The following is a 19,110-nucleotide window of genomic DNA, read 5'->3' as shown; positions in this document are numbered from 1 at the left end:
AGGACAAAGGGGTGTTAATGTTTTTTTGTTTTTTTTTTAAAGATTTATTTATTTATTATATGTAAGTACACTGTAGCTGTCCTCAGACACTCCAGAAGAGGGCGTCAGATCTCGTTACGGATGGTTGTGAGCCACCATGTGGTTGCTGGGATTTGAACTCTGGACCTCTGGAAGAGCAGTCGGGTGCTCTTACCCACTGAGCCATCTCACCAGCCCAGTGTTAATGTTAATAGCTCTTACTATGTGGCTGCAGTCAGGGTGATCTCCTGTTTTCACCTCATGGTGGGAGAATGATTGCCTCAGCTCATCAGTATTTTTAAAAAACAAAGAAAAAAAAAAAAAGAAAGAGGAGAAGACTCTAGATGCTGGCGTGATTGAGCCCACAGCTCAGCACAGTTGACCAAGGTTGAAAACAAAACCCAGAGGCGGTAAAGTTAGTGTTTTCTAGCTGAGCTGTTTCTGTGTTTTAATCCTGTTTCTCCGTGGGTAGAGGGGCAGTGGGCTCGAGACGGAAGGTTTTTGTGTGTGTGCTCTCATTTTCCACAACACTCACCAAATGGTAGGTTTTATATAACGATAAGATGAAAAAAAAAATCACATTTGTTTCCCCTCTCTCCTCTATGCCATTATACATTCCAGATTGCTTGCTCTTGTTTTGTACAACGAGTAATGATCAATCAATAAAGGAGATGGCTAAAAGAATGACGGGAAAGAAATGGGGATTCCTGGGGTGCGCACTTGGAGCTTCTCCACTTCTGCCGCAGAGTGGACTCATCTCTCTTCTCTTTCTCTTTTGCCAAATCTGCCTCGTTCTGTCCTTTGCGTTTCTTTTATCTGATGTTCTGTTCTTGCCAAACTCGGTTGGATTAGCTCAGCTTCTGATAAAGGTCAGAGCACACACAGCGGAGTTGATCTGTGGATATCCACTTCTCACAGAGCAGCTTACGCCCAAGAGGGGCCACAGCATCCCGATCCACTCTTCCTACAATAGCTTCTCATTTTCTGGTTTTTTGTTTTTCCTCAATAGTCCTAAGTATGAAGAGAACTCTACTGTACACCTGGACCACGGTGCCTGCTGTAGTCCTCTTTGGGCTTATTGGCATCATTATCCACAGAAAGGGTGGTTTCTTTTTGATGCTGTTAAGTGGCTTTTGACTGCTAGGACTTGAGCACTCAGCCAGATGAGCATTTTGGGTTGATAACAGGATGGAAGTCGGTTCTATCTTCTGCCTTCACTAGGTACCTATTATCAGATCACAGTGAACACTGCTCCATCCACCCATCACTGCGTGCTACCAATTTTCCTGCAACACTGCTCAATTACTTGCTCCAGTACTGCAGTCAGTAGTTTGAACACTCGAGGTATGCTTGGCAGGATGGGTGGCATCCCGATCAAAGTGACAGAGCCTTGTGAGGGAAGCCTGTGTCCTCACAGATGGGGAGAGCACAGGAGTCTGACATCTTGTACTCCTCATCTGCCTGGCTGTTAGTACTGTCACGCTGTTTGACTTTTTACATTCCTGCATTGCTTATAACTTATGTACAGATTCTCTTCACTCTTCTTCATGTGGGTTCACAGTCGTCAATAAGAACTGTGTCGTGCTCACTGTTTTATTCTTTATGTGCGTGTTGTCTAATTTTTAACCCTTATTAAAGTGCTACTTGCATGTGTTTGTGTATTTGGGCAAGCATTTCTGCAAAACAGATTCATAGGAAAGAAATTCCTAGGCAAATAGAGGTAACAGTTTAATTTTTTTAATTATTACTTTTATGTCTTTTATGTTTTTACAGTCTAGCCTTTGCCCTCCTCCTGGTCCCTCTTTCCACAGTTCTTCCCTTCCTCCTCCCCTCTGTCTCCAAGAGGATGTTTCCCCCACACCAGGCCTCCCCACTCCCTAGAGCCTCAAGTCTCTCAAGGGTTAAGCTACTCTCCACCCACTGAGGCCAGACCAGGCAGTCCTCTGCTATATATGTGTCAGGGGTCTCAGACCAGCTCCTGTATGCTCCCTGGTTGGCGGCTCGGTATCTGAGAGATCGCAGGGGTCCCATGAGACTGCTGGTCTTCCTATGTCTTCCTACAGGGTGGCCTTCCTCCTCAACTTCTTCTAGCCTTTCTCTGATTCAACCACAGGGGCCACCAGCTTCTGTCCATTGGTTGTATATAAGTATCTGCATCTGTCTCAGTCAGCTTCTTGTTGGGCCTCTTGGAAAGCAGCCATGCTGTATACATACCATAGCCTCAGTAATAGTATCAGGCTTTTGGAGCCTCACCTTGAGATGGATCCCAAGTTGGACTGATCACTGGACCTCCTTTCCCTCAGTCTCTTCTCCATTTTTGTCCCTGCAGTTCCTTTAGACAAGAACAATTCTGGGTCAGAGTTTTTGACTGTGGGATGGCAACCCTATCCCTCCACTTGATGCCCTGTCTTTCTACTGGAGGTAGACTCTACAAGTTTCCTCTCTCCACTGTTGGTCATTTTATCTAAGGTCCCTTCCTTTGTGTTCTGAGAGTCTCTTACCTTCCAGGTCCCTGGTATATTATAGAACATCCCACACACCCTCCCCCCGAGATTGCATATTTCTATTCATTTTGCTGACCCTCTGGGCTTTTCTCCTGTTCCCTCCCCAGTACCTGATCATGCTCCCCTTTCCCTTTCCTTTCTCCCTCCCCACTTCCACCTAGACCCCTCCCTTCCCCTCCCCCCATGATTGCGTTCTTCTCCCTTCTTCACTTCTTCCAAGTGAAGCATCCTCACTTGACCCTTCAGCTTGTTAACCTTCTTGAGTTCTGTGAATTGTATCCTGTGTATTCTGTTATTTTTTGGCTACTATCCACTTATTAGTGAGTACATACCATGCATGTCCTTTTGGGTCTGAGTTACCTCACTCAAGATGATATCTTCTAGTTCCATCCATTTTCCTGCAAAACACATGATGTCCTTGTTCTTAATAGCTGAGTAGTATTTCATTGTATAAATGAACATTTTCTGTATCTACTCTTCCATTGTGGGACATCTGAGTTGTTTCCAGCTTCTAGCTATTAGAAATAAGGCCACTATGAACATAGTGGAACACGTGTCCCTGTGGGACATCTTTTGGGTATATGCCCAAGAGTGGTATAGCTGGGTCTTCAGGTAGATCTATTTCCAATTTTCTGAGGAGCCTCTAGAATGGTTTAACATGATATTTTATTAATTATTTGAGAATTTCATACATGTATAAATTTTTTTCATATTCAGTCTTTATTCCCTCATACTCCTCCCTGATTCACCCTGCACCCCTCCCAAATTCATGTCTTCCATTTTTTCATTTTCAGTAATCCACCAAGTCCAATTTGTTATACATATATATCCAAAGGTTAAGACTATCTAAGGAGCATGGTCAACTTGCCAGGGACCATATACTTAAAACTTACTCTTCTTCCTTCAGAAGTCATCAGCTGTCCACAGCTCCTCAGCTAGGTGTAGGAGCTCACGAGTCCCTTCCCCCACTGCATGCTGAGATGTTTACTGGCTTGTTCTCCGCAGCAACCACAGCTGCTGTGAGTACATGTGGGCAGTGGCCCTAGCATGCCCAAAAGACAGTTTCCATCAGATCATCCACAACCTCTGGCTCTTACACTGTCTCTGCCAAGAGGCCTTTTCCAAGATGGTCCCCGAGTCTTAGGGGACATGGTTATATGGATGCTCAAAGTATAGCCGAGTGTTCCAGACACTTATTCTCTTCACATTAATCAGTTGTGATTCTCTACATTAACCACTCTCCAATTGCACAGGGAGACTTCTTTTGTGAGGTTTAAGGTCTATACAAGCATATGGATATAGAGTTATAAATTTAGAAAGCAATTTGGAAAAAACAAGCAGCAGTAGGTTCATGAATTGTTTGCCACATTTTTCAGTTCTAAGCATATGCTTTCTCCAGGGGAGCCGATGTTTGTCAAATAAGAAGGCAGTTGGTTACCCCATGACATTCATGCCACTATTACCCAGGGGCTATTTTTGCACAGCAGCCATTGTTATAGCTCATTGAGTTTACAGCTGCATAAGATGAAACTACCATGGTAAGAATATCTGTTTATAAAATGCTTTCTGTGTATATTACATAATTTTGTAAATTCTTACTAATAATTTGTTTAATGTCTATGCCTAAAGGATGCAGGTGCTATTGTTCTTATTTTCCACCTAAGAAAACTAAGCAGAGAATAGTTTAGTGACTTTCCCCAAGTCATCCAGCTAATACATGCTGGGGCCTGGATGTAAACCTATGGCATGTAATAGAGAGACTGACCTGCTATCTTCATCCTTGTAAACAAGGCCTTGGTAAGGTCTTATTTAGACTAAGTAATTTTAAAATCATTTATTCATTTATTTATTTATTTATTTAATTCCCCCACCCTATTCACCCTCTAACTGTTCCACATCCCATACCTCCTCCCCACCCCACCCCACCCCACCCCAGTCTCCATGAGGATGTCCCCCAACCCAAACAGACCTCTAAACTCCCTAGGGCCTCCAGTCTCTTGAGGGTTAGGTGCATCTTCCCAGACTGAACCCAGACTGGGCAGTCCTCTGCTGTATATGTGTTGGGGCCCTCTTATCAGCTAGTGTATGCTACCTGGTTAGTGGTTCAGTGTTTGAGAAATCTCAGAGGTCCAAGTTAATTAAGACTGCTAGTTCTCCCAGAGGGTCATCCTCCTCCCCAGCCTCCTCCAGTCTCTCCCTAATTCAACCACAGGGATCAGAAGCCTTTGTCCATTGGTTGGATACAAATATCCGCATCTGATTCTCCCAGCTGCCTGCTTGGTCTTCCAGAGGGCAGTCATGATAGGTCCTCTTTTGTGAGCATTCCATAGCTTCAGTAATTTTTTTTCTTTTAAAATTCACATAGTATCAAAACCCCAGGTCAACATTTCCATCATTTTTTGTAGAGAACCTCTATAACTTAAAAGTTCTCTTTGCTCTCTCTTCTTTTATGGTAACTAGTATCTCATTTTCTCCTATACACCATCCAGCAAATACCTATGACCAAAACCTCTGACTCCCAAGACATTCATAATTAAAGTACTGCCAGGAGCATTTATAAGCTACAAAAGAGTAAATCCTAGACGATAAGAACATTTTTTCACCTCCTTCAGCAAATCCTACCAGTGTGCACCATCACATCAAATGGAACATTTATTAAATAATTGCTTTTTATACACTTGAATGCATGATTTTTGTGCATGTGTGGAACTCTGCCCCAGTAGTATGACATCTCAGGAAAGAATCCCTCTGGGAATAGAGGCCAGACAAAGGCCAGTATTTATTTAATTTATTTTGAGAAATTTCCACTGAAATGTATTACTTAACCACTGAGTGACTTACAAAATGCTTAACATTAAATCTAAGAGAGCAAACCTTTGAAAGAAAGTTCGTATTGAAGAGTTCATCCTTCCTTAACATCTCTGGTTCTGATCAATGCCCACAGCATCCCTTTCTTCATCTACCCATCACTCCCATGCTCCGTTTCAACCTACCCATCATGCCTTGCTTCATCTACCCATCATTTCTGTACTCCTGTTCAACCCACCCATCATCCCTGTCCTTCTAGCCCTAAAGCCTCTTCTTCAGAAAGAGGCATGCGGGGTATGACCCTCATAAGTTGGAGCTGAGCAGGGGAAATGTAATCACTAATATTCAACAGATAGTGACAATACGATACATCCTTATATTTAATGGTCATCATTGGAGCTGGAGAGAAGGCTCAGTGGTTAATAATTCACTGCTCTTGCAGAAGACCCGAGTTTGATGGCCAGCACTCATGTCAGTAGCTCAGAACTAGCCAGAGGATCTAACTACCTTAGGCTTCTGCTGGTGCCTGTACTCACCTGCATGTAGTCTCACACATACACCAAGAGGAGGAGGAGGAGGAGGAGGAGGAGGATAAAAGTTTCATGGTCAATGCCATGCTTTGCCATGCCTTGAACCACAGGGTGTGGCCAGTCTTGGTTTCCTTTGGTTGACATGTTTATAAGTCATTTTTCTGGCACAATACTAAAATATCCCTGAGCTTTTGAAACTTTGAAATTTCATCTACACATAAATACACGAGAAGCAACTGACTAAATTTAAAAGTCTAGGATCATAGACTCTTTCATAACAGTAGGCCTTGCTTCATTTCCTTCTAGATTTCTCTTTTGGGAGAAAAAAAAAACAGCCAATTGGACTCTCTCTTATTTCTTAGAGACTTGTAAAAATCTGTGGGACAGTTTGCCCTTTATCTGTAAAATTTAAACATTTCAACTAGCCAGATATTGGTGTAGTTTGTGCTTCATTAGTTTTTCTGAACCGAATTTAATTTTTTTATTCTTAGAATTCAGGACTTCCACCTGGAGAAAATTGCTTTTATTATTGCCTTGATTCTGGCTCCAGATTTTATTGCAGCTTTAGGGACACCATTTCCAAAGGGAAACTTTCTTCTCTAAGCCTTTCCCCTGAGTTCTGTCCTGTAGTCTGCTTCTCAAAAGCCCCTTATTACATTTCATGTGTTTGCTCATCCTCAGACGAGATGGCTCAATATATAACTAACCTGGCTATCCTTACCCACTTCTCAGCTGTCTTTGGTTACTGACAGAACCAGTGTTTTGAGAGTTGAAAAGCTCTGAGCCTCTGTGCCCTTACCTGGACTAGTCAGTTCCCCCCTGTTACTGTACTGACTGAAGTAACGGCCCAGAAGGAGAGCAATCCTACAGGGCTCCTTCAGTGTGAGTCTGCTTTCCCCATCATGCCTGGTGGCATGGAAAGCACAGGGCCATTTGGAATAATCCTTAAGCCTCTTGCCCCCACACTCATGCTTGCTAGCAACCATGGTGGCTGGAGCAGATTGTGACTGGCTGGCTGCATACAAACAGTTCTCAGGCACTAAGCAAGCTTGACTGGCTAGGTTTCTTTTCTTTTTTTTTTTTTTTTCTTTTTCTTTTTTTCTAACTTCCAAATTTTCAGGTATGAACAAATAATAGTGATTATTGAAAATGTCCCTGGCTCCTGCCTCCCAAATCTTGTTTTACTTTTGTTTTGGGGGTGGAGTGTTAATTTTTGTATTGAAAGTCAGTCCTTTTGTTTAGTTTTTAGAAGGACTTTTGGAGAATCAAGCTACTTGCCAATAGTAAGACTCCTGCCGGGTGGAATACAACCAGAAGGGACAGTATACTAGCCTCCCTTTGTCAAAAGCTACACAGGAAGCTAGAGAAGAAACTGGGACCTAGAGTGGGCTGCTTATAGAAAATGCATTACAGAATCCAGCCTTCAAAGGGGACCCCACAGGACAGAACCTAAAGAGAACACCTGACATGACCTGGGTTTCTCTTCTTACCAGGATGCCCCAATAGCCAAGGCCATCTAGACCCTGGAGTGTGAGGCACACAACTAATGCTACATACAGACCATAAGCCTCTCAGAGCAAAGAGGAAAGCATAGATGATGAATTGAGAGCCCAGCGGAGAATAATTAATATGTCTGCTTTTAACATTATCATGTATTGCAGCTGTAGAAGCAAAACCAATACATCTGGCCAAAGTGATCAATAATAAAATTGAATGTCTTCTTCACTACATTAGGTTACTATGTCATAGATATGTTTATAAGCTTGCAAGCCTCAAAAGATTAAGTGAAAATATTCCAATAAAAAAAAATCCCGTCACAGTCAAACGTGGTGGAGCACACCTTTAATCCCAGCATTCGGGAGGCAGAGGCAGGCGGATTTCTGAGTTCGAGGCCAGCCTGGTCTACAAAGTGAGTTCCAGGACAGCCAGAGCTATACAGAGAAACCCTGTCTCGAAAAACCAAAAAAAAAAAAAAAAAAAAAAAAAAATCCCATCACTAAAATTTACTGGTTCTCCTAGTGAAATTTATAGTACAAAATTATCTGCTTTTAAGCCGGGCGTGGTGTCGCACGCCTTTAATCCCAGCACTCGGGAGGCAGAGGCAGGCGGATTTCTGAGTTCGAGGCCAGCCTGGTCTACAAAGTGAGTGCCAGGACAGCCAGGGCTACACAGAGAAACCCTGTCTCGAAAAAACCAAAAAAAAAAAAAAAAAATTATCTGCTTTTAAATGGAGCAAGATAAAATGCTAAGGAATACACTTTTAATCTGTATTATATGTGTGCATACAAAAATGTAAAATGCAGGGCTGGAGAGGTAGCTCAGTAGTTATAAGGGTGCTTACTACTCTTCCGAAGAACCCAGGTTCAGTTCCCAGCACATACATGGCAGTTTTCAACCATTTGTAGCTCCAGCTCCAGAGGAATCGATGCTCTCTTCTGGATGCTGTGGGTACTGTACCCATGTGGTACATGTACTTACACAGAGGCAAAATAGCAATAAACATATTTTTATAATCATTATCAAAAGACTTGAGTCTTTGAAAGAGAAATATCTGTAGTTATGTGTGTATGGGGGAGGGAGGTCAATCCTGCATAGGAAAACTCAAGCACAAAGTGAGAGGTAAAGCCACCCTGCACAGGAAAATGCTAGCATAAGGATATTACCAGTTTAGGGATGGTATAAAATTATTTTACCAAGACCTATTATTCTCAAACCACATGAGCCTAGTTGTGTACCCTATTGCTCCCTGACTGATGTCACAGTCTGCATTCTTCTTGTCTAAGTTGTTGTTGTTACTCTTAGAAGCCATTCAGGGTGAGGGGGGCTTCCTCCTCCTCCCTTGGAAATGTTCTTCCATAATGAGTCCAAGCTCTCCATCTCAAAACCAAAACTAGGCTAAAAGGGAGGGTCTAGTGGTGAACAAAGGGCTCCTATTCCTATCCTAATCCTCATTCTATACTAGCTAGAAACCTGGAGATCCTCAGAACCTTTTGGTTTCATTTGAAGCGCTAGAAATTTGTCTCCCACAAATAAAGATTCTGGCTCCTTGCACACATCGTGAAAAGATTGCAAAGTGGTGAGTCGCACAGCTCCACTCAGGAAAATTACACTGTGAACAAACTAGTATGTGGAACAAACCAGTGTAAGATGTTTCATGACAGATTATAGAAGCAAGGCTTTTAAATCCCCGTGGTCACAGTCAGCGTTTACTATAAATATTCAACACCTTGAGTTTATTAGCCTTAAAGAAATTCGGGTTTCATTATGTCCATTTTCAAACAAAATATGAGTTTCTTTTTCTTGTCCCCTTTGCCTTCCCCTTCCTACCCTCCCTGCTTTTCCTCTTCCACTCCCCCACCCACTCACCTCCTTTCCACTTTCATTTCCCAGATCTCCCTCACCTCTACACTTCATTCCCATCTTGTGATCTCCCACTTAGTTTCAAAGTCTACATTCACTCTCACATCCCACTATCTATGTAAATATAAACATTAAACTCAAGAATCCATGTATGAGACCATGTGATGATGGCTCATCTTTGAGACAGGGTCACCTCACTCAGTGCAAAACTTTTTAGTTCCACCATTTTCCTGCAAATTTCGTTTTTCTTAACTGCTGAGTAAAACTTCTGCTGTGTATCTGTGCCACATTTTCCCTATCCATTCTTCTGGTGATGAGCATCTATGCCCCATGCCCCGACTATTGGGAACAAGGTGACAATAACTGCAAACAAGCAAATCTCTCCATGGTAGGGTATGGACTCCTATGGTGTACACCCAGGAGAGGTAGCGCTGGGTCACGTGGTAGTTCTGTTTTTAATGTTCTAGGAACTTCCGGACTGATCTTTGCAGCCAATCTGCTTTACTCTCCCTCCAGCTGTAGACAGGGCTCTGTTATTCCACAGCCTCTACAGTATTTGTCTTCCTGGTCATGGTCATTGTGAATGGGGTGGTATGGAATCGTAAAGTAGTTCTTGTTCACATTTTTCTGGTAAGGGTGCTGACTTTTTTTTTTAATATTTATTGGCCTTTTATGTTTCTTTTGAAAACTATTAATTTCATTACCCCCTATTCATTGGCAGTTTTGTGGGCTTATGTTTAATTATTTTAATTCTTTATTATAGAGTCTAGATGTCTATCTGAAGTATAGCTAGCCAAGATGGCTTCCCTTGCGCAGCAACTTTTTAATTTCATATGGTCTTGTGACTATGGTCTTCTTAGGACTGTATCTTGAACAATGGAAATCCTAATCAGACCATCCCTGCCTGTACCCACAACTTGATTGTAACATTTTCCTCTGGAAGGTTCAGCAATTCAGGGTTTAGATTCAGGTTTCTTGAACTAATTTTCTCTTCTTAGTATGTATCCTTGATACCCTTTATTGAAAATCATATGCACATAGCTATGTGGATTTATTTTGGGACTATCTTATTCAGTTAGTTTACCTATTTTTTCTATTACTACCATACTTCATTTGATTCTCACACACAGCAGGGTTTAAACTCAGTTATTTGACCTCCAGAAATATGCTTTCTGCTTAGTATTGTGTTGGCTCAATGTGGTCTTTCATGTGTTTCCATTTTTTTAAGATACAGTTTCTAGTTATGTAAAGACTGCCATTGGGTTTTATTTTTTGACACGGGGTCTCATTGCATAGCCCTGGCTGTACTGGAACTGTCCTCAAACTCAATGAGATCTACCTGCCTCTACCTTTCAAGGGCTGGAATTAAAAGCATTATGCCACCATATCTGCTGTCATCAGAATTCTGATGGCAATTTCACTAATCTGCCTGTGACTTTTCGTAACATGGCCATCTTTACAGTATTAATTCTACCTATCCAGGACCTTGGAGCTTCTACATCATCTGGTGTCTTCTTTAACTTGTCAGAGCCCTCAAGCCCACTTTATAAATCTTTCTTCTTTAGTGGAGATTTTTCCTGGGAACTTTATTTGGGTGGGGCGGGGGGAATGAAATGGCTTTCATAATTTTTCAGTGGGCTCATTATTGGTATGTATAAAAGATACTGAGTTTTATATGTTGATTTTGTATCTTGCCACTTTACTGAAATGGTTGTTATGTTCTAAGCATTTTCTGGTCCAGCTAAGTGTAGAATCACATTGCAAATGAATGGGGATAATTTCACTTAAAACATCTCAGTGATGCATTTTCATGAAGGAGTCCTTGAATAGTTAATTTGCAGTTGGCATTATGAGGTTTCAGGCCATATAACAGGTGGTAGCTGCTTCATATACAGTGTAGTAGGAAAACAATGTCACACTTTTTTTAGTAGAAAGATACATGGTAAAATTAATAATGCATATGCTTCAAATTGGTGTGTTTATAAATGATAGGTTAATAAGTGTGGGTAGAGGAAGTGGTTGGCATTCTCTTCAGTTTACAAATAAGAAAACTGTGAGTCACAGGTGCTTAAGAAGGCATCAATGGCTTGAATTCACTTATCTGACCCTAAACGGCAAGCACTCTTCTAAGTATGTTCAGCCCTTGATTCACTGTGACCATAGTAGACTTGCATACCTTGTAAATGATGCAAATGTGTACATTCTAAGCTTAGGTATGGCAGTAACACTTGGTATCTCTTGTCCTATGCTAAGCTTCATGGGGACTGGAGTTCAGCATGCAGTCAGTTTTTATTAGTTCCCAGGGCTCTGCTGTGTCACAAGAGAGTACAGAGAACAATGCAATCCATAAATTGTTATTAGGACGGAGAAGGGGTGCTGGCCCAGGTCTGCTTTTCTCCTCTGGATATACAGGCACCATTGTACACTGGGCTCAACTAGAAGGAACAAACCTTAGCCGGGCTGGGCCAGTGGGTTAGATAGGATCTCAGTCAGCATGAGTCTCAGAGAAACAGCCTTCTCCTGACACTGTTTTCAGTGAAAAAGCTCTTTTTATTGGGGAGCTGGGGGATTAACAAAGATTATAAAACCTTGGAGAGTGAGTAAGGGTTTTCAGGGTGAGTATACATTATTGGCTGAGGAGCTGGGAATGCTTCGTTTGCATGAAGAGGAATTCCAGGTGCTTACTGAATCTGTCCTTATAAGGATAGAGGACATTTAACCTGTAATCTGCCCAGCATGCTATGTGATTCTCTCAAGGATGATGGAGGACATGGAGGCACAGAGCAGGGAGGAAGCAGGCCTGCTCCTGCTGGTCTCAGGATGAGATTTTTGACCTCACTCTTGTTCCCAGCCTGGACCTGCTCCCCCCAGTTGCATGGCTTTCTGGCCCCACCAAGGAGAACTGAAAACTTTCATGGTGGTAGGAATTGGGCATCTGGTGAATTTTCATTGAATGTATAGCATTTAGTATTTGTACTAATCGGTCTAAGGACAGCTCTCCCCAAGTCCCAAGTGCCACAGACCCCCTGGGTCTCTGTGTCTGCGTAAAAACGGGTCTCTAGAGTAGGTAGGCAAATCTTAGGATTAAATTGACAAACAGACACACCCAGGAGAGGTTGTGTAGAATCTGAATGTAATCTCTGGTTGAGCATTAGACTATTTTATATTACAGCGAATTATCAGGAGCTACAAATCACAATAAGACACTGAAATTTACCAGATACAAAAGAAAGGAATTTGTAGGAACTAGATAAATGTTTACAATAGAGATTAACAGCCCTGCCTAGGATCAGCCTAATGCCAGGCAAGAATTTCACACTTTAGTGTTAATAGCACCAGGGGGTTTTAACTCTTGACAGGCCTCAAGAATAATGTAGTGTCATGGACCCCTAAATTCCTAGGCCTTGTAAAATCTTATCTTGTCTGGAGAATCCCCATTTATCAGGATAATATATCAACTTGCTCTTGGCATGGAATGTAACCTGTACTAAAGATTTCTATCTCAGTGAGATTCCCAGGCTCTTCCTGCAGACCAGTTGAGTTAATGGCTCTGTTTTATTGTAGTGCTTAATTAGTTACTGAATAGGTTAAACTCCTTGCTGTAATCTGGGATCTTGGAACACTGGGAGAGGCTTTAGCTATGTCAGAATTCAATCTTAAAAGGCACTTATAATAAGGTAATACTAAATAGAGAGCACGTGGATCCATACACTAGACTAACGCGGGAGTAGAAAATAATTTTATGGGTTAGGGGGGACACCAGACTCCAGGAGGGAGTTTCCTTGAAACTCTTTTCCTCGTGGGCAGCTTCCAAGCTTCTGCTTGTCAAACTGACCCAACTGGAGAGCTGGCTTTCGCCAGACTCCAGGAGGGAGCTTCCGTGAAACTCTTTTCCTCATGAGATAGCTTCCAAGCTTTTGCCTGTCAAGCTGACTCCACCAGAGTACATGGCACCCAAACTTGTAAACTCTGTGAGCACTGATCAGTGTCCAACATGAGATATTAATAGAATTACCATTTAATCCTCAGGCAAAGAAAATAGATTCCCACAGTGTGAACATCCATGCTAGTACATTTCTTCTGTTTGCAGGTCGTTCCTCCAAAGATGCTGTAGGCCAGATCTCTGTCCATGTGGATGTCACTACCACCCCAGGGACTGGAGAACATAAAGTCACTGTGAAAGGTACGTCTGGGGTTCAGATATTGCACCTATTAACCTTCAACATCTACAGAAATCATATAAAATCTATCATTTCTCTTACATTTTTTAAAAATGTATGCTACTATAGGACACAATTAAAATTTCTTCAGAAAAACAAATTCTTAAGCTAAAACATATAAAGACTGCTCTGGTAACTAAATTTCAAAAGTGGTTTGTTTTATTGTTAAATATAATTTCTCAAACTGACCTATATTTTCTTAACTATTCACATAACCTACTTATTTTATGTGACTTCTAAGTAGTTTTCCTTGTTAATAAATGGCTCAATGTTATAAAAACAAATGAACCCTGCTTTCCAACTGAAAGGTTTCAGTAAATATCTACCACTTTGCTGAACATGCCTATATTCTGTTTTTATTGTAGACTTGGTCATTTTAATATGCAATGCGGTCTCCCAATGTATGTTTTAATTGCACCATGTTCCAAAACTGCTGTGGATTAGAAAAGATTATATGAAAAGGATATAGGACAAAGTAACCCAAGGGGTACTTGTGCTTATACACGATCAGATGCTAGTATCCTTCAGTGTCTTTTAAAAATATGTACATATCAAAGCCAAGAGTTTTAATCTTTAGCAGTAGAAAAGTTAAGACACTTTGATAGCCAAGACCAAGCAGAGACATATAAACAAATTTACTTAGAATTGTCTATGAGTCCTGAGATAGGAAATGGCCATAGCATTGAGTATATGATGGAATTTGCAACTGAGAAAGAAGTAATGAACTAGATGACCATGATGACGTTTTATAGATAATACTGACTATGAAATATTTATAATATGTGATGAACTGATTTTTTGCATGGATACTGAGTTTTTGTGCACTAACATAGAATTAAGTTGAATCTATTTTCTAAATATTTTGTGGTGGTGCTTCCCTAATGTTTAGTATGAAAAATCATCAGGGTTCTTAACTTTCTGTATGAGTACCATTCACGTGAGTGTCAGCTTTCGCAGTGTTCCAGCTTGGGGGACATTTTCTTGTTGGTACAGTAAGGGCACACTGAAATGCAAGCTCCCGTGAAGAGGAGGAAGCTCGGTTACTAAACTCTGTTTTTGCTTTTCAGTAATTGCAATCAACGACCTAAACTGGCAGACCACCGCCATGTTCCGCCCCTTTGTGGAAGTGTGCATGCTGGGACCCAGCCTAGGGGACAAGAAGAGAAAACAAGGGACAAAGACAAAAAGCAACACATGGTCACCGAAGTACAATGAAACCTTCCAGTTGTAAGTCAAACAAAATACCACTAGTTCACTTAACTGGATGCTAGTTGTTGGCTAAAACCCACTGGAGGATTCAGGGTGGAAAGTAAAACCCACAGGTCCACTCCTGTTCCTCACCAACAACACAAGCTAGGCTTTGATTACTTACCACAGCAGCTGTGCCTATCAGGCAGTGTTATGGATACTGGACACAGATGAACACTAGACTCGGATAATCTCTGGCTTTTGTTATCATTGAAATGTCTTTCTAGAGAAGATTCTCATGATCAAGTAAAGGACTACCATGTTTAAAGAAACAGTATATAATGGGAAAGGGGGGAGATTAAATGACTTGGTGAAGCCCTCACATGAAAGTACAATTTTCAGTTCTTGAGGTGGAGTCTAGAGGGTTTTTCCAAATGAGGAGTAAATACCAAGTGTGTCTTTAAATGGTTGTAAGCTAGACCAAGTGTGTTATGGTACCCTGAAGTTTTCTAGGCAGGAGATAAAATAGTTACTAGCCAGATGGAAAAACAAGTGAAGAATTTACATCTGGATGAGAGGTAGAATACCAGCCTGCCCTCACAAATGTGTCTGTACAGGAGGACTGTGAGGGATCTGAAAGCTAGGTGAGAAGGGACATCACCAAAGTTAGTAAAAATTTGTCAGACCCCTCTGAAAAGTAGTGATCTTCCATGAAGGGAGACTGCCTACTCAAGGCAGACATAACAGGAAACCAAGGTAGCAAAGTCTCTGACCCCACCCTTATTCTTTCTGATGTCCTTATGGGAGGACATTTTGCTCAAAATCTACCACCCACTGGGAGGTGGAATGTGGCAAACTCTAGCATCACAGTGCCATGGGTCAGCACTCGATTGTAAGGTGAGGGGTGGAAGCATGACCCAGGTCTGAGGCACAACCACCTAGGTCAGGTGACAATGACAGCAAGAATTTGATTTTAATAAATGCATTTGGAGATCCCTTGGCATGTTAAGAAGATTTACCTGATTGGAAAACTTGGCAATCTTAATCCTATAAGTCTAAATGAGCTGACCTAGTGCTGCATCAAGAAAATAGGACAGAGCCCGAGAGATTTCCACACAACCAAAACATACCCTCAAAAGTGTTGTGCTTTTACTAGCTCACTTTCTTGGGGTACACACCTTTAATTCCAGCATGCAGAGGCAGGTGAATCTGTGAGTTCAAGACCAATTTGGTCTCCTAGTAAGTTCCCAGCCATCCAAGGCTATGTTGTGAGCTTCTGTATCCTGCCGTGTGTATCAAGAATCCCAATAACCATAGGGTTGCTAACAAACCACCTCACAGAACTATAGATAGCCTTCCACTTCAAGTCACACAACAACCTTGACCTAATTTTGATGTCTGCAACACCTGCTTTCTGGAAATAACTTGGGCAAAGTTTCAGCTGTAGTATCAGAAGGCACCATAACCATTGTTCTTGGGAAGGCCAGCATGTTCAACACATAAGGCCACTCCTGCCTTGCTTTATTCTTTGGTTCTTACCCATCAGTATACCATAGTCTGGCCTGTTTGTATGATTTCAGATGACCTCTAAACAAATACCAAGTTTAGTTACCAATGTAACCTATAGATGAACATCTGGCTACATAAGATGCTCCAGAAATTTAAAAAAAAAAAAATAGCACTTGAAACAGGAGTTTGAGACTTGCACTGGTGACAAATAGATGAACATTCTTTAGAAAGTTGGGAATATCTGATTGATTAAAACAGGGCTAGAGGAAAAATACTCCCTGCATCCCACCCCTTACCTCCCTAGCATGCCATTATATACAGCAAGCTATCTTTGTCTGTACTAGTAAAGGCTAACTGTTGTCAGAGGGAAGAATTAACACTGCAGTGCCAGCCCTGGTGAAACTGATGTACGCTGGAGATGTGCACCAATTATACATCTTAGGAATTTCTCTTCTCCCAAGAAAAAGGCTACTGGATAGAAAAGCTTCTCTGGGAATCAGAGGCAAATATTCTTAGTAGCTGGCAAAGAAATAACACAGCTATTCTTCCAACAGTATACTTCATCCAGGTTCTATTATGGTTATCAATCCAGAGCCTCTGTATCTAATAGCTAAATACTACATAATAATTCATTTGCGAGCCCTAGTTGATATACTTACCATCAATGAAGTAAGAAGATACAGACACCACAGGACATCTATAAATGTAGCTCAGCACATTTGTAGAAGATGGTGGCAAAAGTCTGACACATCTGCAATAAAGCATCATTTTTATATCTAGGGGAAAGTATATGTTTGATTTCCAAGCATTATCTATTTAACAGTGATCTAACATGTAAATAAACAGAGTTGATATAAGGTTCTGTCCACATAGTAAGCTGTGAACAAAGTTTAACAGTATTTCAGCACCGAGAGTGCAAGTTTGACTCATTTTATGTCTTGAATTCATACAGCATTCTGGGTAACGAGAACCGCCCAGGAGCCTATGAACTTCACCTCTCAGTTAAGGACTACTGCTTTGCCCGAGAAGATCGAATAATTGGGATGACAGTCATTCAGTTACAGAACATAGCAGAGAAAGGGAGCTACGGGGCATGGTACCCTCTTCTGAAAAATCTCTCTATGGATGAAACTGGTTTAACCATCCTCAGAATACTCTCTCAGAGGACCAGCGACGATGTCGCTAAAGAGTTTGTGAGACTTAAATCAGAAACGAGGTCTATTGAAGAGAGTGCCTGAAACAAAGACTTCCAAATACTGTCTTTGAGAATTCATAAACTCCCATTGTTTGACCCTCACATGCATGTGGAAATACATGGGAATGTTTAAACCCACCGTGTTTTGATGTTTGCCAGTGATCAACCACAATGTCTACAATGTATGTGAAAAACTTTTATACCAGTCTGGTCTTTGAGAAATAAATGTTCCATGAAGTGCCAAAATATGATGTAAAGTGAAATATCAAGGCTATCTTTTACAATGTTCTTCTCATTACCAATTTCTCCTCCACGAAGAAAACTAAAAAAAAACAAACAAAAAACCCAAACAAACAAACAAAAAAAATTCTTGAGTTTGTCCATTGGTTGTCCTTGTTAGATTCATTTAGATCAACCTATCAGAAAGCATCTTTGACTGAACTTCTGTTCTGTTTAGCCTTACCTTATTGTAGACGCCCTGCAGATCCAGTTTTCTACCACACCTAGAAATGCAGCAACTTCTAGAAAGTTTGTAATTTTATAGTTGCAGATATATTGTGATGATTTTTGCATACAAATTACAATAGAAAAGGTGGGAAATATTTTATGCTGACCAGTTCCTAACCTTTCTAAAATATCACTGTGAAGAAATGCTTTCGAAGCAAACTTACACAAAGCAATGCTAAATAGTTTGTTAATGTTTAATATATTGATGAAACTGTGTTCTTTAAAACTGCCAAGCCCCCAACCATCACATTTGTAATTTTAAAAAAAGAAAAAATGGTAACCTGATGAGTTTGCTGTGTAGCATTATGTCTCAGCTTTACCCTACTTCATTCTTTGGAAAGTCATGGAATGCAAGATAAGTAACTTGTTGGAAGGAAAATACTAACAATATACTTATGACTACTTAACTCTACATCCAGATGTCTCTCTTAAAAATATTCAATGGTTTATGCTGAATGCAGCACTACTGTAGATTGCAGAAAACCAAAGTCACAACTTCGTATATATTTAGGAGGGAAAAATGTAAAATAAACTAAAAGTAAATGGCTCATGATTTTGTAACTCGTGTTCTTTATATGCCCCAAATGCAACTTGGTTACAGATACTTGCATTGTCTGGATTTTGTTATCTGACTTTCCAGAGTCTGTATTTAAATATTTGGCTGCAAAGCATCATTTTGTCATTGTAACTCACAGCCACGGCTGTGAGGAGATTCCCCATGTGCCCAGGATTGAGAAGTTGTTCTGTTGACTGTGTTATATAAACATGCTGGTCTAGTATGTGAGGAGCAGAAGTGATTTAGTGCCATCTCTCTCAACCATTCTGCTTCTGGGTCTGAAAACACACAAGCTGGTGAGATTGGCTAATTTGTGTTCAAATCTTAGGCGACTGCTTTGTTAATGACTTTTCCAAATGCCTAGTATGACGCAATTGCTGACATATGCATTAATAAATGGATGTGTATTGAACTCATGCAACAGTTCTGGATGTTTTGCCTACTTCTTTCATTACCTAATAATGATAAAACACTAGTGATATGATATTAATATTCACTCAATATGTGATAACATAAACAACTGTATATTACAAGATAATGCATTCATTGAAAGTAAGAAGAATTCATCAAATGGCCCAGTATGAGTTTGTGGGATAGTGTTAAACTTATGAAGAAGATTCACTGTTAAACATATTCAAGGTAGCAACATTATTAAAGAAAAGCTTCAGTTATTATTGATAGTCATTTTAGTAGATAATAGAGTTAATAGATTTAG

At 40.8% G+C, this 19,110-nt stretch overlaps 1 protein-coding gene across 1 annotated transcript in view; it reads left to right on the top strand.

The window, feature by feature from the left end:
* Unc13c (unc-13 homolog C) overlaps positions 1-18,771 on the top strand; it is a 502,014-nt gene extending 483,243 nt beyond the window's left edge. The window contains exons 31-33 of the mRNA XM_085844784.1: positions 13,311-13,403; positions 14,508-14,667; positions 17,090-18,771. Coding sequence (XP_085700910.1) covers positions 13,311-13,403; positions 14,508-14,667; positions 17,090-17,375 — 539 coding nt within the window. The 3' untranslated portion in view covers positions 17,376-18,771. The remainder of the gene's footprint in view (positions 1-13,310; positions 13,404-14,507; positions 14,668-17,089) is intronic.
* The last annotated feature ends 339 nt before the right edge of the window (positions 18,772-19,110 follow it).

The sequence above is a fragment of the Mus caroli genome, unplaced genomic scaffold (genome assembly GCF_978045245.1).
Source record: "Mus caroli unplaced genomic scaffold, Mus_caroli_1 scaffold_11, whole genome shotgun sequence".
Classification (NCBI taxonomy): domain Eukaryota; kingdom Metazoa; phylum Chordata; class Mammalia; order Rodentia; family Muridae; genus Mus; species Mus caroli.
Note: the sequence above shows the minus strand (reverse complement) of the source record. Positions and strands in the feature narration are given on the sequence as shown.